Source organism: Cnephaeus nilssonii (assembly GCF_951640355.1).
Source record: "Cnephaeus nilssonii genome assembly, chromosome: 6".
In the NCBI taxonomy this organism is placed as follows: Eukaryota; Metazoa; Chordata; class Mammalia; order Chiroptera; family Vespertilionidae; genus Cnephaeus; species Cnephaeus nilssonii.
In genome coordinates this window covers 54,328,616-54,351,478 of record NC_137077.1, presented here as the reverse complement: position 1 = coordinate 54,351,478, position 22,863 = coordinate 54,328,616, and the positions used below count along the sequence as shown (strand labels likewise).

The 22,863-nt window shown below is 66.1% G+C and overlaps 1 protein-coding gene across 1 annotated transcript in view; it reads right to left on the bottom strand.

The window, feature by feature from the left end:
* Positions 1-30: 30 nt before the first annotated feature.
* LRP1 (LDL receptor related protein 1) overlaps positions 31-22,863 on the bottom strand; it is an 80,321-nt gene continuing 57,488 nt past the window's right edge. Inside the window, exons 43-89 of the mRNA XM_079774360.1 lie at positions 21,032-21,236; positions 20,490-20,682; positions 19,790-19,915; positions 19,485-19,613; positions 19,122-19,241; positions 18,827-18,940; positions 18,120-18,269; positions 17,920-18,042; positions 17,547-17,663; positions 17,322-17,450; positions 16,967-17,089; positions 16,737-16,877; positions 16,467-16,657; positions 14,954-15,137; positions 14,743-14,828; positions 14,497-14,616; positions 13,844-14,031; positions 13,497-13,702; positions 12,926-13,114; positions 12,248-12,396; positions 11,719-11,812; positions 11,513-11,629; positions 11,189-11,308; positions 10,702-10,824; positions 10,460-10,585; positions 9,958-10,074; positions 9,228-9,334; positions 9,010-9,142; positions 8,286-8,405; positions 8,051-8,173; positions 7,595-7,735; positions 7,367-7,501; positions 7,151-7,270; positions 5,914-6,182; positions 5,244-5,422; positions 4,667-4,773; positions 4,329-4,445; positions 3,711-3,887; positions 3,432-3,572; positions 3,160-3,333; positions 2,749-2,910; positions 2,223-2,397; positions 1,813-1,914; positions 1,601-1,665; positions 1,406-1,496; positions 1,169-1,313; positions 31-1,026 (exon numbers count right to left, since the gene is read on the bottom strand). Coding sequence (XP_079630486.1) covers positions 886-1,026; positions 1,169-1,313; positions 1,406-1,496; positions 1,601-1,665; positions 1,813-1,914; positions 2,223-2,397; positions 2,749-2,910; positions 3,160-3,333; positions 3,432-3,572; positions 3,711-3,887; positions 4,329-4,445; positions 4,667-4,773; positions 5,244-5,422; positions 5,914-6,182; positions 7,151-7,270; positions 7,367-7,501; positions 7,595-7,735; positions 8,051-8,173; positions 8,286-8,405; positions 9,010-9,142; positions 9,228-9,334; positions 9,958-10,074; positions 10,460-10,585; positions 10,702-10,824; positions 11,189-11,308; positions 11,513-11,629; positions 11,719-11,812; positions 12,248-12,396; positions 12,926-13,114; positions 13,497-13,702; positions 13,844-14,031; positions 14,497-14,616; positions 14,743-14,828; positions 14,954-15,137; positions 16,467-16,657; positions 16,737-16,877; positions 16,967-17,089; positions 17,322-17,450; positions 17,547-17,663; positions 17,920-18,042; positions 18,120-18,269; positions 18,827-18,940; positions 19,122-19,241; positions 19,485-19,613; positions 19,790-19,915; positions 20,490-20,682; positions 21,032-21,236 — 6,604 coding nt within the window. The 3' untranslated portion in view covers positions 31-885. The remainder of the gene's footprint in view (positions 1,027-1,168; positions 1,314-1,405; positions 1,497-1,600; positions 1,666-1,812; positions 1,915-2,222; positions 2,398-2,748; positions 2,911-3,159; positions 3,334-3,431; positions 3,573-3,710; positions 3,888-4,328; positions 4,446-4,666; positions 4,774-5,243; positions 5,423-5,913; positions 6,183-7,150; positions 7,271-7,366; positions 7,502-7,594; positions 7,736-8,050; positions 8,174-8,285; positions 8,406-9,009; positions 9,143-9,227; positions 9,335-9,957; positions 10,075-10,459; positions 10,586-10,701; positions 10,825-11,188; positions 11,309-11,512; positions 11,630-11,718; positions 11,813-12,247; positions 12,397-12,925; positions 13,115-13,496; positions 13,703-13,843; positions 14,032-14,496; positions 14,617-14,742; positions 14,829-14,953; positions 15,138-16,466; positions 16,658-16,736; positions 16,878-16,966; positions 17,090-17,321; positions 17,451-17,546; positions 17,664-17,919; positions 18,043-18,119; positions 18,270-18,826; positions 18,941-19,121; positions 19,242-19,484; positions 19,614-19,789; positions 19,916-20,489; positions 20,683-21,031; positions 21,237-22,863) is intronic.

Sequence of the window (22,863 nt, the reverse complement as noted above, 5' to 3'; positions counted from 1 at the left end):
CAGAATCTCACACTCAAAGGTAGACACAAGTGGGTTTTTTTTTCTTTTCTTTTTTTTCTTTTTTTCTTTTTTTTTTTAACAGTTTTATTTATAACAATATCTGTTATTTAGTTGTAAAGGAATTCAGCAAAAATTATTAAAACGTTCCTGTCCCCAAAACGGGGCTGCCCGCGTGCCCGTCCTCTGTGTGCCCCACCTCCTCCCCAGGGGAGGGGAGTCTGGGGGACTGTTTACCAAAGTCTCCAGCCCTGGGAGCCATGTGGGGGCACTGGAGATGGGGTGCCTGTCTGGGAGGGGTACTGAGCGTGGCCATCTCAAGGTTGCCCCTAGAATGGGGACTGGGGCATGGGATGGACGCCCCAAGAACTAAAAACTCCATCCTTTCCTTCCTACCTCAGCCAGAGCCAAACCCTCCAGACAGGGGCAGCGAGGACTCTCCGCCCCAGAATCAGCCCTCAGGGAGCCGGGGGGGGGGGGTAAAGGGGGGCTACAGGGAGAGCCCTGACAAAGGGTCTTGACCAGGAAGGGGAGGCAGCACCACCAGCTCTCCCAGTGGAGGTGCATTTTGGTGGGAAGATGGGAGGTGGGGGTCCCTTATACCTGTAAGCCAAAGGAGCCCCCAGAGCCCTCCATGTCCCCCCTCCCTGAAGGCAGCATTGGGGGGGGGGTTGCTGAGGAGTGGGCAGGAAGGAGAAGAATGAAAAGAGATAATACTGTGCTCGCTCGCTTGCTCACTCACATATAAAAAGTAATTCCTTCATTTTTACATTTATACATCCCGGCGGGCCGGGCAGGGCTGGCTGGGCAGGAGGGGGCTGACGGAAGGACTTCTCTGGCAGGGGCAGGAGGCTCTCTGGGGGAAGTCCGACGGGGCGGGGGCCAGGCCTACGCCAAAGGGTCCCCTATCTCATCCTCAGGGCCCCGGCCCAGGAGTTCTCTCTTCTCATCCGTGCTGGCCAAGGAGTGGCGGCTGCCGTGACCACCCATGTAGAGTGTGGCGTACACGGGGTTGGTGAAGTTGGTGGGCTGTAAGGTGACAGAGGGTTCAGGTGGGACTCCGAGGCTGGGCTCCCTGCCTTGGCCTCCCACCCCCAAACACCCTTAGTCATCCCACCCGCAGCCTCTCATCCCTGCCCCAGAAGCCGACTCCTCTGTCTTCCCAGCCCACCTTGTCAGGGTCCAGGGCGAAGTCAGCATCCAGCAGGCCTCCCACGTCATCAGGCTCCCCGCCCTCATACATCTTGTAGGTGGGGTTCCCGATCTCCACGTTCATGGCCCCGTTGGTCATCCGCTGGTGCTGGAAGCCCTTGGCCCTGGGGAGAGGCGGAAGCACAGGGGCAGGGGCTCTAGAGGTGGACGGCGAGGGTGGTCATGACTAGAATTTCCCAGACTCCCCAGAACTCACCCCCGGACTCGCCGCTTGTACCAGAATACCACTCCAGCTACCAGAAGCAGCAGTAGCAGCAACAGCAGGGGGATGAGGATGGAGGCCATGTCTAGAGGGGAGGAGACGGGAAACAGTCCAGAAGGCACAGGAAGCAAGTCCCCCCTCCCAGTTCCAGGTCCCGGCAGCCATGCCTCCCCACCCCCTGCCACCTACGTCCGGACTGCTGTTGGCTGACCACTTGCTCTTCACACCGGGGTCCTGCCATGTGGGGTGGGCACCTGCAGACAGGAGGGCAGAGCTGAGCAGGCACGACTTCGAGCCATGGCTGCCAGGGAGATGGAGAAGGGCCATGGGATCCTGATGGTCCCACTGAGATTTGGGGAAGGGGATGACCTAGGCCTCAGTGAGGCTCAGGCCCAACTCACTGGCACTCAGGCATCATTTTGCTGTTCATGGTGCAGGACCCGCCATTGCTGCAGTGGCCAGCGCAGGTCAGACAGCTGGGGGCCACCCGGCCATCCGAGCAGCTGCAAGAAGAAGTGAGATGCTGGGCAGGGCTGGTACAGGGTGTCTGAGAGGCTGGGGCAGGGGCAGGGCAGGGCTGGTACAGGGTGTCTGAGAGGCTGGGGCAGGGGCAGGGCAGGGCTGGTACAGGGTGTCTGAGAGGCTGGGGCAGGGGCAGGGCTGGTAGAGGGTGTCTGAGAGGCTGGGGCAGGGGCAGGGCAGGGGCAGGGCTGGTAGAGGGTGTCTGAGAGACGGGTAGGGGAAGGGCAGGGCTGGGAGGAGCAGATGGGGCATAAAACTGGGACAGGGCAGGGTCTAGCCAGGCACTCACTTGCAGGTGACGTCCCCACTCTGCTTGTTGACCGTGCAGGTTCCATCGAGACAGCGGCTGCACTTATTCACTTCGCACCTGGGCCCCTCGAAGTGGGTGGTGCAGCGGCACTGCCGGGAGCCGTCAGCAGCCATCTGGCACGTGCCGAAGTTCTCACAGTAGCCAGAGCACTGCCCTGTGGGTTGGTGGGCGGACAGGAGATGCCTGAAGCCCCACCCTCATGAGGGTCTCCCATGTTGTATATGTGGGGGGAGCTGGACGCCCCAGGTCTGGGTGATGCCCACCTCAGAGGCTCCAGGGGACAAGGATGTCCTTGAGCATCCTGACCGGGCACTGACTAATCCTGATGCCAGAGGGCTCACTTGCTCAGAGGGCGTGCCCACACCCCCAGGGAGCACCAGCTACCTGGCCTGGCTGAGCTACGAACGGCCTTCCTCCCTGGAACTCACGCCTGTGGCTCCCATCCCGGGCTCTCAGGTCCCCCGCTCCCCTCGCCCGCCCCGGGGCCCGGGGGTGGCTAACTCACGGTATTGGCAGCGGTCACCCAGGAAGCCAGGTAGGCATCGGCACTGGGGCTGGTTGCCCTGGTTGACCGTGCAGGTGCTGTTGTTGGCACAGTAGCCCGCACACACCTGCTGGGTGCACCTGGGGCCCGTGAAGCCCGTGGGGCAGCGGCACGTGGGCACGCCTGCGGAGAGGATGTGTGAGTGGGGCTGCGGCCCACGGAACTCCCCGGCCCCACTGCGGAGGAGCAGGGCTGTGAGGCTCTGGGCGGGAGGCAGACAGCAGGGGGCGGGACCCTGGGCTGGGGCAGGAGGCGTGCAGGAGGCAGAGGGGAAGGTAGGGCAGGGCTGGGGATTTGCCTGAGGCGGCAGTGGGTTTGGGGGCTCGGGCCGAGGGGCTGGGAGCAGTCCCGCTGGGAAAGCGGAGGGCGTACCCGAGGGGGAGGCCGCGCAGGTGCCCCCATTTTGGCAGTGCTCCCAGCACTGGTCCAGCTCGCACTTGTCCCCCGTGTAGCGGGGCTGGCAGCGGCACTTGGGCTGCCTCCGGGCGTTGAGGAAGCAGCTGCCGCCGTTGAAGCACTGCAGGTTACAGGTTCCCGGCCGAGGGGCTGCGGGGAGGACCACAGACAGAGCCAGGGAGGGGGGAACTCAGGGGCTGCGGGAGGAGGGCCTGGGCAGGGGACGGGGCAGGGAGGGCCGAGCCTACCGTCGGGCGGGGGCGTTGGCGAGGGCACAGCCACGCAGGTGCCGTTGTCCAGGCGCTTCCCGTTGGGGCAGGTGCAGACGGGGCCGCTGGGGCTCAGCAGGCAGAGCCACTCGCACTTCTTGCGGTCACAGGGGTTGGTCACTGCAGGTGTGGGCCAGGGCAGGAGGAGGCTGAGCCCTGAGGACCCAGAACGCCCCTGCCCACCGGGAACCGAGGCCACGGCGTGGAGACTCGATGCCCCCTGCCTTCCCGCCCCCGCCTGGGCCTCCCCCCGCCCACCTTCAGGCTGCTTGTGCTGGTGGTACAGGACCACGTCCGAGGCATGGTTCAGGCCCCCCGTCAGGTTGACCAGGGGGCTGTGTCCAAACTTATGGATCTTGAAGACACGATTATTGATGTAGGTGACACCGTAGATGTAATCCTCAAAGACATCGATGCTGAAGGGGTGACTCAGGCCTGGGGGAGGACGTGGAGGGGACTCAGGCCCTGGTCACACTCTCCAGGACACTGGCCTCATGGTTCCCAGGCACCTCCAATCCAACATGTCCCAAACCACGTGCCCCAGCCTCTCCTGCCTCCTGTGGCGACCTCCGGCACGAGGCCCATCACCCCTAGACTTCTGGGGCCAGGACTGACTTCTGCTGCCTCTCCCCACATTTGCGAAGTTCCTACTGCCACCTCCATGCAGCTCAATATCCATGGATGTAATGAATGAATGGACAAGCGGGCCAGAGGGTCGGAGTGGGCCTTGGGCCTGCAGGGCTGGTGCAGGGAAGGCCCCGCAGGGTGGTCGGGGGCCGGGCCGGGGAGGACAGCGGGCACCGGGGAGGCCGTGGGCTCAGTGGAGAGGATGGAGGCCCGAGGTCGGGGTGGCCAAGGCTGCTGTCAGACACTCACCTCGTTTGCTGTCAGCAGCCACGATGGGGTCAGTGCCGTTGAGCCGGATGCTGCCGATGACCGAGAGCTTGGCATCCGCCCAGTACAGCCGCTCATTGTGATAATCCACGGCCAGGCCTGGGGAGACAGCGCGGTGAGGCCCAGGCTCCCCGCCTCAGGCCGGGGAGACGCAGAACTGTCTCCGTGTGGGGACCGCCCCACCCCGTTCCCACAACCACCACCCATCGCTCTTTTGGAAAAGCTCCGCCTGCCCATCCGTGGGAGCTGTCCCCTCCCCAGCTTTCGTGTGACTTCGTCGCATCCGCCCCTGCCACGCCCTGCCCGCCGCCGCCACAGACCTGTGGGCCACTGGATGTTGTCCTGTACCAGTGTCTCCCGCAGCGTCCCATCCATCGCCGCCGTCTCAATCTTGGGGTGGTTCCCCCAATCCGACCAGTACATGGTGCTGGGGAGGGAGAAGGCGTGAGTACGGGTAGGACCTGAGGAGGCCGGCCAAGGGGGCCAGCAGGTTCCTGGCCTGGGCACAGGGCCTTCTGGGCCTTCGGAGGGCGCTCTATCTGCCTCCTCCAGAGAGAATCAGGGGAGCCAGGTCCCTGGCCAGGTTAAGACTCTTCTTCAAAAACCACAATGTGCTGATCCAGGTCCGCTAGGCGGGAGAGCCGCCTCCGGGGGCCGAGGAGCAGCCCAGACCCGGGCCGCCCAGGACAGCAGCCACGTGGCAGTCAGGCCCCGGTCTGAGCAGCCAGGCGGGAGTCCTGGGCACAGGCAGCAGGGGAGGGCCAGGTGGGGAGACCTGAGGCCCAGGAAGACTCACGCCCAGGCTGGTCTGGGCGGCAAAAGAGTGCACCTGGGGTGTGGGGCCCCACCCCCACCCCTGGCCCAGCCCAGACGCCCCCCCCCCAGAGCCCTGCCCACCCCCTCAGCGGGTCCACCACGATGGCGTGGGGCTCGTCAATCATGCCGGAGATGAGCGTCTTGCGGTTCTCGCCCTTCATTTGCGCCACCTCGATCACGTCTCGGCCGGAGTCCGTCCAGTACACGTTCCCGGCCACCCAGTCGATGGCGATGCCCCTTGGCATCTTCAGCCCTGAAATCTGAACGGGGGGATCACAGTGTCAGGGATGCCACCTCTTGTCTTCCTGCCCATTATCCACGCCCCCCAACTCCGCCAGCCATTCTCCGCCAAAAACTCATCCCAGACTGAGAGCTAATCCCCGGCTTTGAGCAGATTCAACAGATAATTACCTTACGGGCCACCCTTAGCGCTCCCACGTATTTTGCTGGATTAGCTATCATTACGCTGCTTTATTGCGGAACAAAGTGAGGCCCAAAGAGGCCAGATAGGTTGGCCAAGATTGGCAGTGGGTGGCATGGGGACCGGGAGTTGGATGCGGCTCTAACTGCAGCCTGTGTGCCCAGTGCCCTGTCCGGGGGCCGCAGACTCGCTGCCCTGCCGCCTGCGGTCCGTGCCTCCGACGTATCCTGACCGCCCCTCCCTTCAGTCGCACCCCTGCCCCTCACTGTCCTTGTCAAACTCTGCTCAGAACCCGCGGCTCTTTGGGCCCCACCCCGGGCTGGTGCTCACATTCAGGTGGGTGACACCCCGGTCAATCTCTCGCCGGTGACGGTTGGAAGTGGTGGGAGGTGCCGCGGGGGGCAGGCTGCGGTAGGAGATGGTGCCCGTGTGCCAGTTGGTCCAGTAGACGCGGCCGGCCTTGACGTGCACGTCCATGGCGTCGATGCGGACGCTCTCATCGCCCTGGAAGGCCTGCTCGTAAGCCGAGTGGGGGTGGCTGGGGAACAGGCTGCGGATCTCGTTGTCGTCGGCGATGTACAGCACCTGGTACTCGGAGCCTGGAGGGCAAGAGGCCAGCTGTGGGGTGTGGGGAAGGCGGGGGCGGGAGGCCGGCCGGGGGCCGTCGGGCCTGGTGCTGGGAGGGGTGTGCCCGAGACGCGCTCCTCACCCAGCCCAGCCCCTTGCACACTAACAACGTCTTCGCTCCTCATCAGTCTCCTGGTCAGAAGCCTCGGCTCAGCCCAGCGCCCCGTGCCAGCCCCAGCCCTCGGAATGTCCTTCCTCCTCTCCTCCTCGAGCTTATCCAGGGGACCTGCCCCCCGGAGGCCCCGGCTCCCCCAGCCCCACGGGCCTCGGCTCCTCATGGCCTCTGGCTGTCATCACCAGGCTCTCTCCTACACACTGTCTGACGTGTGCTCACGGGTGCACACGCGTGTGGGCTTATGCGCACAGACATGGAGGGGGGTAGGTATGCGTGCGCATGGGAGTGCACTTGGGTGTGTGGGCGTGCTTCTGCACAGGCACAGGACGCTGCAGGTGTGTGTCTAAGCTCACGGGCGAGAACTTACGTGTTCAAAAACAAAAGGTAACGTGTGAGCCGATGGGTGTGTTAATGAACTCGGCGGGGGGAATCCTTTCACAAGTTGTACGTGTATCAAATCATCACCTCGTACACATTAAATACCTGACAACTTTCCTGCTTACATCCCAATAAGCTGACAAAAGGGAAGCATGAAGGGGACACGCAAGGGGGTCCATGTGACTGCAAGTGTGGCGATGTGCGTCCGTGCCCCCCGGAAGTGGCGGGCGGGAGGCACGTGTGGGGGGTGTGTGCTCAGCCTTCCTGGATGAGCCGGCCCACACCGCCCCGTGTGGCCACCAGCACAGAGCGGCACCTGCAGCTCTGCGTTCCACACTTGGCAGGGGTGTACGGAGGACAGCACCCCACCCCAGGTCCGCCCCATGTATATCCTGGCGCTGCAAGCCCCGCCCCCGCGCCTTGTCCCCGCCCCCCGCGGCCCCGCACCTTCAGCCTTGCAGGTGTTGTGCGTCTTCATGAAGTTGCGCGCGCAGCTGCAGAGGTGGCCGCCCTTGGTGTTGTTGCAGAGCTGGGAGCAGGTGCCGAAGCGCAGGCACTCGTTGATGTCTGGGGTGACAGGGAGGGTCATGGAGAAACCCCATGTGGCTGCGGTTTCTGCCCCCCCCCCCCCCCCCCCCCGCCCAGCCCGTCCCCCCTTCCTACCCTGGCATCCGGGCTGGCCCGGCACCGTGTGGAAGCCGGCGCGGCAGGCACAGTAGGCGGCTTTCTCGGTGCGCACGCAGCGTGCCTCATCCCCGCAGATGCTGGCGTTGGTGGCACAGCTGGTCAGCTTGGGGTCTGTGGGGGACAGAGAGTGGGTCCCCTCCCCGGAGCCGCCCCGGGCCCGGGCTTTGGCTCTCTGCCCCCAGCTGCCCCGCACGCCCCCCTCACCGATGCTGCAGTCCTCCTCGTCGGAGCCGTCCCCACAGTCGTCGAACATGTTGCAGCGCAGCGAGGAGGAGAGGCAGCGCTGGTTCCGGCACAGAAACTCCTTCTTGTCTTTGCAGTGGGGGGTCTGAGCCGTGGGGGGCTCTGCGGAGAGCGGGGCTTCAGGTCCCGGGCATTCGCCACCCCGCCCCTTCCTCCCAGGAGCCAAGGGTAAAGGGGGGACAAGCCCAGCCACTTGTCAAGCTTGCAGGAGAGGCTGGTTAGACATTGTCTCCACCTCCAGGCCTCGGGCATCAGGAAGCCGCCAGCGCCTCCCTGGGGGAGGGCCCCCACGCTCCCAGCCCTGGAACCTCCCCTTCCAGTAAGTCCATTCCCTGGACACAGCTCCCACTTGGCCCAGCCCTCCTCCCCGTGCACCCCCACCCAGGCCCCAGCTCCTCCTCACTGGCCCTTGCTCACCACAGTCCTCCTCATCAGTCCCGTCCCCGCAGTTGTCGGTGCCGTCACACTGGCGGCCGATCCACAAGCAGACGCGGTCGTTCTTGCAGCGGAAGGGCCGGTTCGGGGGGCACACAAACCGGGCTGCAGGAGACAGAGCCGGTCAGCCCTGGGCGAGCTGCTGGGCCCTGGCGGCCGGAGCCCCGCCCCGCCCCAGCGCTCTGCCCTCGCCTCAGAGCCTCAGAGCCTCACTCACCGCACTCCTCAGGGTTCTCGTCGGAGTTGTCCCCGCAGTCGTCCTCGCCGTCACACTTCCACGCCAGGGGCTTGCACAGGGTGTTGTTGCACTGGAACTCGTCCAGCGGGCAGGTCCGCACTACAGGCCGGGGGCAGAGAGCCAACAGCGGCTGAGCCCAGGCAGCCAGGGTCCAGGGGCAGGACCCGGCCCAGACCCGCCCTCCACCGTGGAGGCCAAGCCACGGGCCGGCGGTGGGACAGCCGGACGGGACCCAGGTGTAGTTTTCGACCAGTCGGGGCAGCTGGGCAGAGCTGCCTCCTCTGCTATTTCGGGGAGAAAAGGCCTTTGGGAAGAGTGTCCAGGAGGGTCCAGAGAGCCCTCTCTGGTGGTGGCTGCAGGACACGGGCCCCCTCCAGGGCGAGGAGCTTGGGGCTGGGAGTCGGGAGGCTGGGTTCCAGCCCGTCCTCAGCCCCCAGGGCAGAGCCAGGATGCCTGCCCTCCCTGTCGGGGTCTCACCGGCTTCACAGGCCCCTGTAGGCTGCGGAGCCCCCCAGGTCAGCAGGCCCCGCCTCATTTCCCGGGGAAGGAGATTGAGCAGAGACTCTGTTTCTCAGGGCAACCGACTGCCTTCTGGGAACGTATGGGCGAGGCCGGGATGGACATAGCCCGCCGTTTCTGCTGGATTCCAGCCCAACTGGCTCCTGGGCCAGGGCTGGTGTGGGTGGGGGTGGGCAGGGCTCACCGCCAGTGCCGCAGGCTTCCTCGTCGCTGCCGTCCATGCAGTCAGCGTCCGCATCACAGCGCCAGCGCAGGGGGATGCAGTGCCCGCTCTTGCACTGGAACTGGTCCATGTCACAGCGGGGCGTGCAGTCCTTCTGTGGGCCGGGGAGCGGCATCCTGGTCAGACCTGGGTCCCCGGCGGCCCTGCTCTGACCGCCCCCTTCCGGTTTCCCTGCCCACCTCGTCCGAGCCATCCGCACAGTCGTGGTCCCCGTCACATTTCCAGCGCCCAGCGATGCAGCGGCCGTTGGCACAGGAAAACTCACTCTCCGAGCAGGGGCGAGGGGCTGGGGAAGGACGAGACAGGCCCCGGGAGGTGGGCGTGGGCACCCAGCCCTCGAGGGCACCTCCAGCCCTTGGCAGAGGAAGACCACCCATCGCTGTGTTCCTGAAGGCCGCAGCTGACTGGCACGACGACCAAAATGCTCAACCAATCCCGTGCGGCCACTGGCTGTCCTCAGGGGGCCAGCCGGGCACAGAGGGCACCCACTCACCCTTGGGGCACACACAGGAGGGCGGGCACGGGTCCCTGGCCCTGCCCTCGGGACACACTGTGTGTGGGGAAGGGCGGGGAGGGACAAGACCACTAAGACAAGCACCAGGGTTTAGGGAGCGGCCAGTCAGGGACGATGGGCTGAGGCACGGCACGGGGATGGGTGGGCTGTGGGCAGGGGCGGGGTGTGGTGGGAGCACAGCACATCGGCGACACCTACCTCTGTAACCCCGAGAGGACAGTGTGAAAATGGAGAGAAACATGAGATGAGGTGAAATGGCACAAACTCAAATACACAGCATGGAGCGGGGTGGGGTGGGGGGCTCCTGACCCCCAGCCCTGGAGGCAGCTGCCCTGGTGCAGCTGGGGGCGTGCGGGCAGGGCGGGCGCCTGCTGGGCGGTGGGGAGGGGACGTACTGCAGCTCTCCTCGTCGGAGTTGTCCCCACAGTCGTTGTCGTAGTCACACTGCCAGCGGCCGGGCACGCAGCGGTTGTTCTTGCAGCGGAACTGGTAGGGCTCACAGGTGCGCTCGTCTGGGGAGGCAGGTTGGGGCCGTCGGGCAGAGTCGGGCAGACGTCAGGGTCCACACGGGGGGGGGGGGCAGGGGAGTGGGCGCTCCAGCCCGAGACAGGTCAGCACAGGAGGCCGTTACGGGGCAGGAGGGACACGCGTGGGGGAGCTGCCTCGGGAGGGATTAACGGGCCTCACGGGTTCCGCACAGGCGTGTGCTGAGGAGGTGCAGGGGCTCCAGGACAGGGAATCCCACAGGAGACGCAGGAGACGCAGGAGCCGGGGCGAGGCCGCCGGTGACCCCTGGGCAGGCAGCCCAGCTCCACCCCACCCTATCGGCGGCCGGGGCCCACGCCCACCCCCACCCGGCAGGATCCTTGCCCTTGAATCTGGGGCTGGGGAGCTCACCACACTCCTCCTTGGGCTCATCAGAGCCGTCCCCGCAGTCGTCCTCCCCGTCGCACTTCCAGCGCGCCGGGATGCAGCGGCCGGAGTCCTTGCAGCGGAACTCATCCACCCCGCAGGTCATCTGGGCTGCAAGGGGGGGCGGGCGGTGAGGGGAGGCGACTCAGGAAGGTGCTGTGAGGGTGGGAGTGGGCACTGAGGGGGCCCCAGGGGGCTCCGGGCTCCCCAGGCGCCAGGCCACTCACTGCAGTTGGCAGGCTCGTCACTGCCGTCCACGCAGTCGTTGTCCCGGTCGCACACCCAGACGCGGGGGATGCAGCGCTTGGTGATGGAGCACTGGAACTGGTTGGGGGCACAGGTCACCTCGGCTGTGGGGGGGGGGGGGCAGAATGAGGGCTCGCCTTGTGTCTCCCACCGCCGTCCAGTCACCGCGCCCGGCTCCCCAGCCCGCCCGGCCCTGCCTCCTGCCAGCACTCTCTTGGGGGGAAGAGACAGTCTACCTGCCTTTGGTGCTTTGTGCTCCTGGACCTGCCCATCCCTCTACCGAGCGCCATGACTTTAGGAGCAAACCCAACACCCCGTACAATGCACGCTGCCCTCTGTCAGCGTTCCTGGAGGGCAGCAGGCCCCGAGGAGCAGTTTTCAATGGGAATTGTGGTTTCCCACCACCCCCTTCCCTGCCACAGCGGAGGGGGGGGGGGCGCGGGGAGAGGAGGGAAGGGGGGCACTCACGGCAGTCCCTCTCGTCCTCCCCATCCCCGCAGTTGTCCTGCCCGTTGCAGCGGAAGATGCCGGGGATACAGCGGTTGGTGTTGGTGCACTTGAACTGGCTGGGCAAGCAGACGTGGATGTCTGGGGGAGGGGAGGCGAGCGGGGTCATTGGTGTGGATGAGGCTCAGGGCCTGGAGGCAGCCGGCCGGGCTGAGCTTGCCCTCAGAGCGCAGCACGGAACCCCCAGATCCCAGGGAGGCACAGGGGGCGGAACCCCCAGACCCCAGGAGGCACAGGGGGCGGGACCCCCAGACCCCAGGAGGCACAGGGCGGGGGCGGCCTCACCGCAGTTGGCCTCGTCACTGTTGTCCTGGCAGTCGTTGTCCCCGTCGCAGATGAAGGCGGGGTTCGTGCAGATGCCGGTTGAGCACTGAAACTGCCCCGGGCGGCACTTGAACTCGTCTGCGGGGGGAGGGGGGGGGCTCCGCATCAGGAGCGGGGGCCGGGGGGCTGCCCCCCCCCCGGGCCCCTGGCCACCCGCCGGCACTCACGGCAGTCCGGAGGCTCGTCCGAGTGGTCCCCGCAGTCGTCCTCCGTGTCACACTTCCACCAGAAGGGGATGCACTTGTCGTTCTTGCACACAAACTGGAGGGCAGGCGGGGCGAGAGGGGTTGGTGGGGGTCTGGGGGACTCGGGGGGTTTCTCTGAGGGGCTGGACGCCTCACAGGAGAAGCAGGGTCAGGGTATTTTGGGGGGAGGACGAGCTGGGTCGAAGGCTGGGGATACGATGAGGGCAGGAAGGCCAGGTGAGGGGGTGTCTGTGTGGAGGGAGGGCTGGGGGTACTAGTGAGGGAGGGTCAGGGTTAGGGTGTGGGGGTGTTTGTGTGAGGTGACGGGTGTAAAAGTATTGCTGTGGGGAGACAAGAGGTAGGCAAGAAATGTGGGGGTGTTAGCGTGGGAAAACCAGATGCGTGAGGACATTAGAGAGGGTGTTGGGGTCCAAAGGAGGAGTGGGGGTACTGGTGTGGGGGCCGGGGGATCAAGGCATTGCTGAATGGGGGTCCAGGGGGACGGCCTCACCTGGCTTGCCGTGCAGTTGGACACACAGGTGCGCCCGTCGCTGCCCAGGTAGAAGTTGGTGGGACAGGCACACTTGTGGCCGCCCCCGGGGGACAGCAGGCACAGGTTGCTGCAGCCGCCGTTGTTGACCTTGCAGGGGTGGTTGGGGACTGCCGGAGAACAAGGGGGTCAAGGGCGGCGACTGGGCCCAGCGGACGGCCCGCCCCTCCTGAGCCCCGGCCCCGGGCAGAGCGCGGGCAGCGCTCGCGGCGAACACCTGCTCCGCCTCGCAGCGGCTGCCCAGCCCTCGCTCCCGGGCAGGGGGGAGCCAGCTAATCCTGCTCTCCCAGGAGGGAGCTGAGGCCAGAGACAGGAGAGAGCCTCTCGCGGTGCCAGGATGAGGCCAGGCCTGCAGCCCACACTGCCTCCCCTGTGCCCTCCCTCAGCTATGGCCGCCGCCTTCGGGGTCCCTGCACCCAGGCCCGCCCTGCTTGACCACCCTCAGGGCCTTGGGGCTGAGACTCCAGGGCGGGACCCAGGATGGGCTGAGCGGCGGAGAGCCGGGCCACGGCCTGTCTACAGCCTCTGGGATCTCCCGGTGCTGGAGAAGGGGTGGGCAGGAACCCCGGGGAGACTGGGAGGGTGCCAACCTGCGGGATGAGATGGCACCCCCACCCGCCCCCACCCGCTGCGGCTCACCGTCGGGCTGGCGCAGGGCGTGGAAGACGTGCAGGTCCATGGGCCGGTGCAGCGTGCTGATGAGGAGCGTCTTGTTGGCGCCCGTGGTCTTGTGGGCTCGGTTGATGGACTTGGTCTCCCAGTCGGTCCAGTAGACGTAGTCCTCAAACAAGGTCAGTGCGAAGATGTGCGGGATGTCCTGGTTGAGCACTGCGGACGGGGCAGGGGACGGGTCAGCAACTCCGTGAGGCAGGTGCCAGCTCAGCCCCAGACGGGGCAGTGGCTTCCCAAGGCCGCACGGCTAGTAAGTGGCAGCGCTGGAACCCCTGGGACCCCAACCCGGCCTGTCTGAGCCGGCTCCTGCACCCCAGCATCACATGGTCTCCTGTCAGGAAGGGGGGTGCTAGAGTACGCCAACCCCAGGCCCCCACGCCCGCCTGCCTCGGGGCGTCATCTGGAACCGCGCGGGGAAGGGGTCCTCAGGCCTAGGCCGCCCCCCGGACCGTGCCCTCTGGCTTTTATGCCCACTCTTGCCCTGCGTCCTGATCCCGAAAGCTTCAACCCCCAGCCCCATCAGGGCTGGCAGACTGACCAACGTGGCGATTGGAGCCATCCAAGCTGGCAAACTCAATGTAGTCCTCCCGAGCGTCGGCCCAGTAGATGCGCTCGGTGACGTAGTCCAGGGTCAGGCCGTTGGGCCACGTGATCTTGGTGTCCACGATGACGCTGCGGCCAGACCCGTCCATGCCGATCCGGCCGATGAGCGAGTGGTCCCCCCAGTCTGTCCAGTACAGGTACCTGGCAGGAGGGTGGGCAGTGAGCCCGAGAGATCCAGCGACTGGTCCCTCCAGCTCCCACCTGCACGCGGGGAGGCGGGGCCTGGCCGCCGGCCGCCTGCTTTCACCGGCTCCCGGCTCCCGCCACTCCTAGCTCCCTTACCCGTTCTGCACATCCACCACCAGAGCCCTGGGCTCCCGGAGGCCGGAGCTGACCAGCACCGTCCGGTAGGCCCCGTTGAGCTTGGACACCTCGATGGTGTCCCGGCCTTTGTCGCACCAGTACAGGTTGCCGCCCACCCAGTCCACGGCCAGCCCGTCGGGGTTGCTGAGGCCGGTCCGGTGCAGCACCTTCGGAGGAGGAGGGAGGAGCCTGAGAGCCCTGGGTGGCCCCTCAGCCTCAGCTTCCCGCATGGACTGGGGAGCGTGGCTGTGAGGCCACGGGACAGCCCGGCCTGGGGTCTGGGGCAGCGAGGCGGAGGGAAGGGGTCTCGAAATGAGAGACCACTCCCTCCCCCAACGGCACGTGCCTGGGCGCACAGGCGTCAGGGAGGTCAGACACCAGGGGGACGCACTGAGGATCAGGCAAAGAGCAAGAGGAATCTCCCAGACCTTCCGCCGGGCGGAGCGGAGGGGGAGAGGCAAGGGCAAGCGGCCACACAGGCCTCAGCGGGAAGGGGGAAGGAAACCTCTGTGGTAGGTGGGTGGGAGAAGGGGAGACGGCCTTGGAATGAAGAGCGCCCCCTGGGGAGGGGCGCTGGGGGGCTGGATCTCCGCGCCCCATATGGCGGCTGGGCGTGGGCTCCCCGGCCGCACCTGCACGTCGCTCCCGTTGAGGTGCATCCTGCGGATCATGCTGCCCTGGGTCGTCACATCCGTCCAGTAAATCATCTGCTCGCGGTAGTCGAAGTCCAAGGCGACGGCGTTGTTCAGGCCCTGCGTGGGGGGACAGGGCTGACTGTAGCCGGGAGGGGGTGCTGGAGAAGCCAGGGAGCGGGATGACCGGGCCCCGCGGGAGGACAGGCGCTCTGGGCCGGGGCGGGGCGGAGGCCGGGCTGGCACCTGCTTGAGCAGCGTGTAGTTGGAGCCGTCCAGGTTGAGCTTGCGCAGGTAGTACCGGTTGGCGAAGATCAGAAATGGCTCCTCATCTGGAGACAGGGGAGCCTGGCTCAGCGGCGAGCCGGGGCACAGTCTAGCGCCCCCGGTCCCGGGCCGTCCTGAGCTCGCTGTCCCACCCCTCCCTCCACGGCACCCAGCCGCCCGGCCGGCTCACCGGTCACAGCCTTGCAGCTGTGGGGGTCGCCGCTGCGGGGGGCGTAGCCCTCCACGCACAGGCACTTGTAGCTGCCGTGGGTGTTGATGCAGAGCTGGCTGCAGGGGAAGGTGGTGCTGCACTCGTCCACGTCCGCGCACGTGCGGCCGTCATCCTTCAGCCGGAAGCCGGGGCGGCAGCGGCACTGCGGGCACAGGGCGCCTTGGCTGGGGGCCGTGCGGGGGTCTGGGCCTCCCCGGGGCTGACGGCCCTTGTGGGGCTCCGGTCCCTCCACTAGGAAAACCCAGACTTCCCACGGAGGCAGGCAGCACGCAGGTAGAGCCAACCGTGCCAGCGATCAGCCCTCACCCCACCAGAACCACTGGAGGAGCCCCCGACGCCAGGTGTCCACGTCCACCGGCAGGGCTCAGGCCTCATCGGCGTGGCCCTTGGGCGCCACTGGGCAGAGCTGACCATGCTCCTCTCGACACTTTCCTCGCCTGTGCTCAGCCCCAGCTGCTCGGCCGCTCCCCACACCTCCCAGCCCTCGGGGGCCAAGCACAGGGCTCAGGCCTGGGGCTTCTTTTCTGTCTGTGCTCGCTCCCTTGGGAATCGGATCCAGACTCATGGACTTAAATGCCATCTCCATGGTGATCACTCCCAGTTTCGCTCTCCTGTCCAGCCTCTCTCTCAAATTGCACCCTGGACATCGTCCACTTGACACCCACATGCCCCCTGCCCTCTCAGCCTTTCTCACGTGTGCCAGCACAGCCTGCTGGCCCGACCTCCCACACGATGCAGAACCCACCCCACAGCGCTCACTGCTTGGTCACTGCTGACTCCCCACTGCCCAGCATGCTGCCGGGCAGAGTGGGTGCTGCAGGAGCCCTCCTGGATGAATGAATGAGTGAATGTATGGGTGGTGGAGAAAGAGCCTTCCTGGATGAATGAATGAATGGATGAATGGGGATGGAGAAAGAGTCCTCCTGGATGAATGAGTGAATGAATGGGGTGGAGAAAGAGTCCTCCTGGATGAATGAGTGAATGAATGAGTGAATGGGGTGAAGAAAGAGTCCTCCTGGATGAATGAATGAATGAATGGGGTGGAGAAAGAGTCCTCCTGGATGAATGAATGAATGAATGAATGAGTGAATGGATGGGGTGGAGAAACAGTCCTTCTGGATGAATGAATGAGTGAATGAATGGGGGTGGAGAAAGAGCCCTCCTGGATGAATGAATGAATGGATGGATGGGGGTAGAGAAAGAGTCCTCCTGGATGAATGAATGAATGAATGAGTGAATGAATGGGGTGGAGAAAGAGCCCTCCTGGATGAATGAATGAATGGATGAATGGGGTGGAGAAAGAGTCCTCCTGGATGAATGAATGAATGAATGAGTGAATGAATGGGGTGGAGAAAGAGTCCTCCTGGATGAATGAATGAATGAATGAGTGAATGAATGGGGTGGAGAAAGAGTGCCCGTCTGGCTCCCCGGGGGGTGTGGAAGCTCCCCCCCCCCCCGGGGCGGGGCACACCTTGAAGCCAATCTTGAGGTCCTCGCACTCCTGGCTGCAGCCGCTGAGCTTCCGGCTGAGACACTCGTTGACGTGGCAGCCCCGCTCGTCGGAGCCGTCGCCGCAGTCGTCCTGGCCGTTGCAGAGCAGCGCCTCGGCCACGCAGCGCCCGCTGCTGCACAGGAACTGCGAGGAGGCGTAGCACTTGTGCTCTGGGGGCGGGGGCAGAGGCCAGGTCAGCGGGGTCCCGGGACAGGTGTGGGGCGGCGGGGGAGCGGGCGGCGGGCCCACCTGGGCTGGTGCAGTGCGGGTTCACGGGGGCCTCGTCGCTCTGGTCGTGGCAGTCGTTCTCTCCGTCGCACTCCCACTGGCGGGAGCTCAGGCAGCGCCCGTTGGCGCAGCGGAACTCGTTGGGGCCACAGGTCGGGTACTCTGGGGGCGGAGGGGGAGGCGGTTGGCCTGGGCACCGTCCATCCGTCACGGGAGGGCAGGGTCTGCTCCCCGCACGGCCCCGGGCTCACCACACTCCGGGGACTCGTCGGAGCCGTCGGCGCAGTCGCGGTCGTGGTCGCACACGAAGTGCTTGGGGATGCACTGGCGGTTCTGGCACATGAACTCACGGTCGTCACAGGTGCTGTTGTACACTGTGGACGGAGGCGGCATGCCCCTCAGCCCCCGACCCCATGCCGACCGTCACCCCAGGCCTTCCGGGGAGAACAGGCAGAGCACTGGACAGGGGTCCGGGCGCCCGAGCTGGAGACAGGGCTCTGCCACTGACCCCTGAGTGACCCCTGCTGCAGCACCGCCTCTTCTGGACCTCAGTTTCCCCCGTGGCTACTTGCTGCCCACCCCACTCCTCACCCCCCCGCCACTCACGGCAGCCGGCTGCCACGCTCTCGTCGGCGCCGTCGGCACAGTCCTTGTCGCCATCACAGAGCCAGCGCTCGGGGACACACACGTGGGTGCCCGGGCAGGAGAAGGAGCTGGGGCCACACGTCTTGCCCTCTGTGGAGGGAACAGGGAGCCGCTGGGACCAGGAGCAGGCAGAGCAGGGCGCGTGTGGATGGGTGGGGTGGGCACCGTGGCCCCAGCCGCCCTCACCACAGTGAGCCGCCTCGTCGGAGCCGTCCCCGCAGTCGTCACTGCCGTCACACAGCCACTGCTTGGAGATGCAGCGATGGTTCTGGCACTCAAACTGGGCCTCCGAGCAGAACTTGTCTGGGGCAGTCAAAAGCCTCGTTAGATGGGGGGCGGGGGAGGGGAGACCCAGGCACCCCTCTGTGGGGCTCAGCAGGAGCTGTAGAGGGGACCCCCTCTCCTCAGGGTCCGAGTGGGGTTCTGGGTGAAGGCCCCAGGTGCCTCCTCCCCGGAGGGAGCTGAGAGCAGGGCCTGGACTGGGCCTTAGGGGCTGTAGGAGCCCTGTCCCCGCAGGTGCTCGGGCTCCCGGCTTCGGGACGGGGTGCGGGCCACTCACTGCAGTGGGTCTCGTCCTCGCCATGTTCACAGTCGTCCTCCTTGTCACACGTCCAGCTCATGGGGATGCAGCGCCCGCTGGGGCAGGCGAAGTAATTCAGGGGGCACCTGGGGCGCTTCACACCTGGGGGCGAGAAGGGCGTGAGGGTCCTGCTCTCCGCCAGCGCCCGCCGCCCGCCGCACACCTGCCCGCGTCGGGACCTGGGCAGTCTCGCTCGTCGCTGTAGTCCCCGCAGTCGTTGGCGCCGTCGCACACCCAGCTGGGCGCGTAGCAAAGGGAGGTGTGCTCACAGGGCTGGAAGCGCACGCCCTTCACCCCCAGGCGGAAGTAGCTGCTGCAGTCGGTGGCGCCTGGTGGGGGCGGGGTGAGGGGTGACACCAGTTCTCTCCAAACAGCCCCCCCCCCCCCCCCCGCAAGGCAGCGCCAGGCCATGCGGGCTTTTGTGTGTTTTGGAAAGTTGGACGGGTGTCCCTGAGGTGGGGTGCTGCCCACACCTTCCACTCACTGCCCCTCCCTGAATCCCAGGGAGCTCGGGCCTGGAGGCAGGGAGCAGGCCGGGGGGCTGAGGCCGCCTGTGGGCCAGAGGGCACGCAGAGAGGAGCACCGGGTGGGGGAGCACGGCAGGATGGGGGAGCACGGGAGAATGGGGGGGCACAGCAGGATGGGGAAGCACGGGAGGATGGGGGGAGCACAGGAGGATGGGGGAGCATGGGAGAATGGGGGGGCACGGCAGGATGGGGGAGCACGGCAGGATGGGGAAGCACGGCAGGATGGGGGGGCACGGCAGGATGGGGGGCACGGGAGGATAGGGGAGCACAGGAGGATGGGGGAGCACGGCAGGATGGGGGCACGGCAGGATGGGGGAGCACAGCAGGAGCCAGGCCGGCCCGGGAAGGGCACCACTCACTGCAGTTCATCTCGTCGGAGGCGTCGTCACAGTCCACGAACTGGTTGCAGCGGCTGGAGTTCCCGATGCAGGTGCCGTCCCGGCAGCGGAACTCGCCCGCTCCGCAGGCCGTCTCTAGAACAGGGGCCCCCGGTGCCATCAGGCGAGGTCCTCCCTGGGGGGCCAGGACAGCCCAGGCCGGAGCCCTGGTCGCAGAGTGCCCCGACCCAGACCCCTTGGGGCTGGGACCCAAAGCTCGGCAAGGTGGGGTGGGGCAGAGGCCAGGGTCCGAGGCCGGGCACGGCGTCCCACTCACTGTTGCAGGGAATCTCGTCGGAGCCGTCCCCGCAGTCATCTGCCCCGTTGCACCACAGCATGTGGGACACGCAGCGCCCGTTGTTGCACTGGCGGAAAGTCTTCTTGCAGCGGCGCGAGTCTGCGGGAGGGTGGGGAGCGGGTCAGCAGCAGCTACGGCCGAGGCCCTGCCTCTGCGTCTGCTGAGCTGCAGGCACTCGTTCCCTCAGCAAACCGCAGCCCTGCCACGGGCCTGCCTGGCACAGGCTCGGGTGGTTCTGCAAAACGCCTTCTGGGCCCTGGGGCTTTGGCTCCCTCGCGCCCGCGCCCGCGGCCGGCGTGGAGGCTGGTGCCTGGCGGCCAGGGGTCTGGGGAGGCTCCTTACTGCAGTAGGACGGCTTCTCGTCGGACTTGTCCTTGCAGTGGGAGACGCCGTCGCACGTCAGGCTGAAGTGGATGCACTCGCCGTTGGCACACTCGAACTCGTCTTGTATTCGGCACGAGGAATTCACCGCTGGGAGGGAGGCGGGAGCTTCGTGAGCCAGGGCCCCGGCAGCATCCCTCCCCGCACCCGGCACGCGGGCATCCTCAGTTTCTCCTCGGTGAAAGGCTGGGCTATGGGGGGTCTGAGAGGGGCCGGTCCCAGGGTGCACCCAGGTCCCCGCCAGCGCCCTCCCCCTTCGCTCTCACCCCGGCAGGTAAGGTCCTCCTGGAGGGTGCGGCCCCCGCGGCAGGAGCAGTTGACGTGGCCTTGGTGGGTGAGCAGACACAGGTCCTGGCAGCCCCCGTTGTTGATGCGGCAAGGGGAGAGCTCACCTGAGGCCGGGACGGGACGGGGGCAGTGGGCAGAGTGCACAGCGGAATGCGCACCCACTCCCCCAGCTTCCCTGAGCTCCCGGCACGGCCGTGGCGGGCGTGTGGTGGGGGGCCGGGTGGGGTGTTTGGGGGGCCTGAGAGGGAGGGTGTGCTCTTAGGTGGGGTCATATGGAATTCCAGGGGTGCTTTGGGGCGAGTCAAGTCTAAGCAGACTTCAGATCATGTGTGTAATGGTGGGGGCCCAGGGCCTGTGTGAGAGGCCCGGGAAAGCCGCAGTCTGTGTGGGGGACATGCAGTCAGCCAAGCCCTGGGTGTGTGTGTGTGTGTGTGTGGTGGGGGGTGTCTGCACACGATGCCGCTGGTGGTGCAGGCAGAGCCTGGGCTGAGAGTGTGCGATCAGGTTCCGGGGGATTCGTGGTTCTGGGTGGGAGGAATGACAAGAGCACGTGCTGGAGGTCCACGGATTCGGACGAGACCCAAGGAGGGTGGTATGAGTGTGTGTGAGTGTGCATGTGTGTGCATGTGTGTGCACGCTGGCAGGATGGGCAGGACAGCAAGGCAGCGGCCCACTCACAGCTGTTGGTGTCATTGGCCACGGCGATGATGCCCATGGGCTGCTGGGGGATGTCCACGCGCAGCAGCTTCATGTCGCTGCCCACGTACTTGTTGGCTCGCTGCACAGCCCGCCGCACCCAGTCGGTCCAGAAGATGTGCTCCCCGTACACGGCCAGCCCGAAGGGGTGGACTGGCTCCGACTTCAGGATCACCTGCGGAAGCAGCGCCATTGCCGTCACAGGCATCGCTCGGGCCTCTGGCCGACTCCACCCCTGAGCAGGCTCCGGGCCGAGGCCCCTCGACAGTCGGAGTGGGAGGGACCTGCAGAGGCATCGTGCCACCTCCCTCGCGTAACTGATGAGGAAGCCCGCCTGGACGGTGAGGGCCGCACAGCTAAGAGGCAACGTCGGGGCCTGGGTGGGGCGCCTCGGGCCCTCCTGGTTCGTCCCACCACGTGGCCTCCCTCTCCGCGACTCTGCGCCTGGCGTTCTTCTCCTTGGCTGACCGGCCACCCCCGACCCAGCCCCCTCGTGCCGCCGTCCGCCTGCCCCGGAGACTCACGTAGCGGTGGGAGCCATCATACTCGCACCGCTCGATCTTGTCCAGGGTGGCGTCGGAGAAGTAGAGCTTCTCGGCCCGGTGGTCGATGGCCAGGCCGTTGGGGGTGCGGATGTCCTTCTCGATGAGAGTCAGGGCGTTGGCTCCAGACAGGGCCGCTCGCATGATGCTGGGGTGCTGCTCGTTCCAGTTGGTCCAGAACATCAGGCTGCGGGGGGAGAGCGGGCCTCAGGGAACGGGAGTCAAAGCCACGGGGTCCGCCGCGGAGGCCCAGGCCTGGGAGGCAGACGGCCAGGCCCAGGTCGGCCAGGGAGTGAACCAGAGCCCGGGCCCCAGGCGAGCTCCCAGCTGCTAAACCGCACAGCCCCGGTGCCGGGAGGGGCCCGGCCATCTGCATCTTCTAGGACAGTCAGCCAAGTGAGTTAGGCTCTGGGGCTCCAGGCCTGGCCCCGCCACTCGCCAGCCGGGGACCTTACCACGTGACGTGGCCTCTCCATGCCTCAGTTCCCTCCTCTGTGAAGTGGAAACTACTCCCTTCCCACGGGGCGGTTTGAGGACGGAACGAGTTAGTATCCGTCTGGGCGACAGCCAGCAAACGCCCTGCGTTTCCTATTATTTCATTAACGCTCTCGTCTCCCTGCACCAGGAGCCCTGCTGAGTGTCTGCTTTGTCCGAGGTCCTGGGGATGCACGGATCCTGCCTCACAAAGTCCTCGGGAATCACCTACACAATTTAAGGCCTTTGCATATTTGAGGTCTGAGCCCCAGCTCTGCCCCTGAACGAGCCTCTTGGCCGGCTCCCCATAAAGGAGGTGGGGGCCGGCCAGCACGCCGTGCTCGCCTCCGCTGGGTGTGGGAGACCTCAGGGCGGGTCGGGCTCCGCAGTGTGTGAGGGTGCGGTCCTCACAGCGCCTGCATCGGGTGACTCTGGGTTCTCGGTCTCAGAGATTCACTTAATGAGGCCTGGGGAGGAGCCGGGGACCAGCCACGCCCAGGCCAGCCTCACGCACCCTGGGGTCCGAGAGCCACGGAGCTGCACGGGAGTCAGTTCCATTCTCCGGTTTTTTTCAAAGGATCTGCCATCCCCGCCCCCGGTGCCTCTGCACCCCCTCCCCCTGCCCCTCTGACGTTCTGGCCACAGAGCTGTCCTCCGGCCAGTGGACCTGTCTGGCTTGTGTTCTGGATTCTTTTGCAACCTCAGCCCCCACCCCCACCCCCCACCGTAGGAACCTCTGGGTTAGGCGTGGGAGGCCCCTTGCGTCCCTCCCTACCTGGAGCTCTCCCTCCTCTGGCTCTTTCTCAAAGCCCTCCCGTCTGTCCGGCCCTTCCCTGCCTTTCCACCCCAGGCCCTGGGCCAACCCGCCTCCCGGATGCCTCTCGGCGATTACAGGGCCCTGTGAGGCCATCTCGCTTCCCGCCGTGACTGCCCTCCCCGGCTGGTGGCTTGAACAAGCCCAGCTCAAGGGGTGCACACACAGGTGTTCTGTGGACGATCTCTGCCTGAAGCCTGAAGTCCCAGAAAGACACAGGACCTACTATGCGCCTCGCACATGGCTCTCTGATGAACCATGGACTCCTCACCAAGCCAGAAGGTCCTTCACAGCCCCCTTTCTGACCCTCCCCTAGGCTCCGGCACCCGGAATGTTACTGTCCTCACATTACAGGTGAGGACACGGGAGCTCAGAGAGGTCCTAGAGCTGGTCCAAGGTCACACAGCACGGAAGCAGCTGAGCTGAGGTCAGCGCCAGCCTCTCCCGCACGCCCTGCCTGGGTCTGCCTGGGTGGTTTCTACCCCGAGGCCCCGCCCGCCAGCCCCTGCTGCCCGAGCCCGGCAGC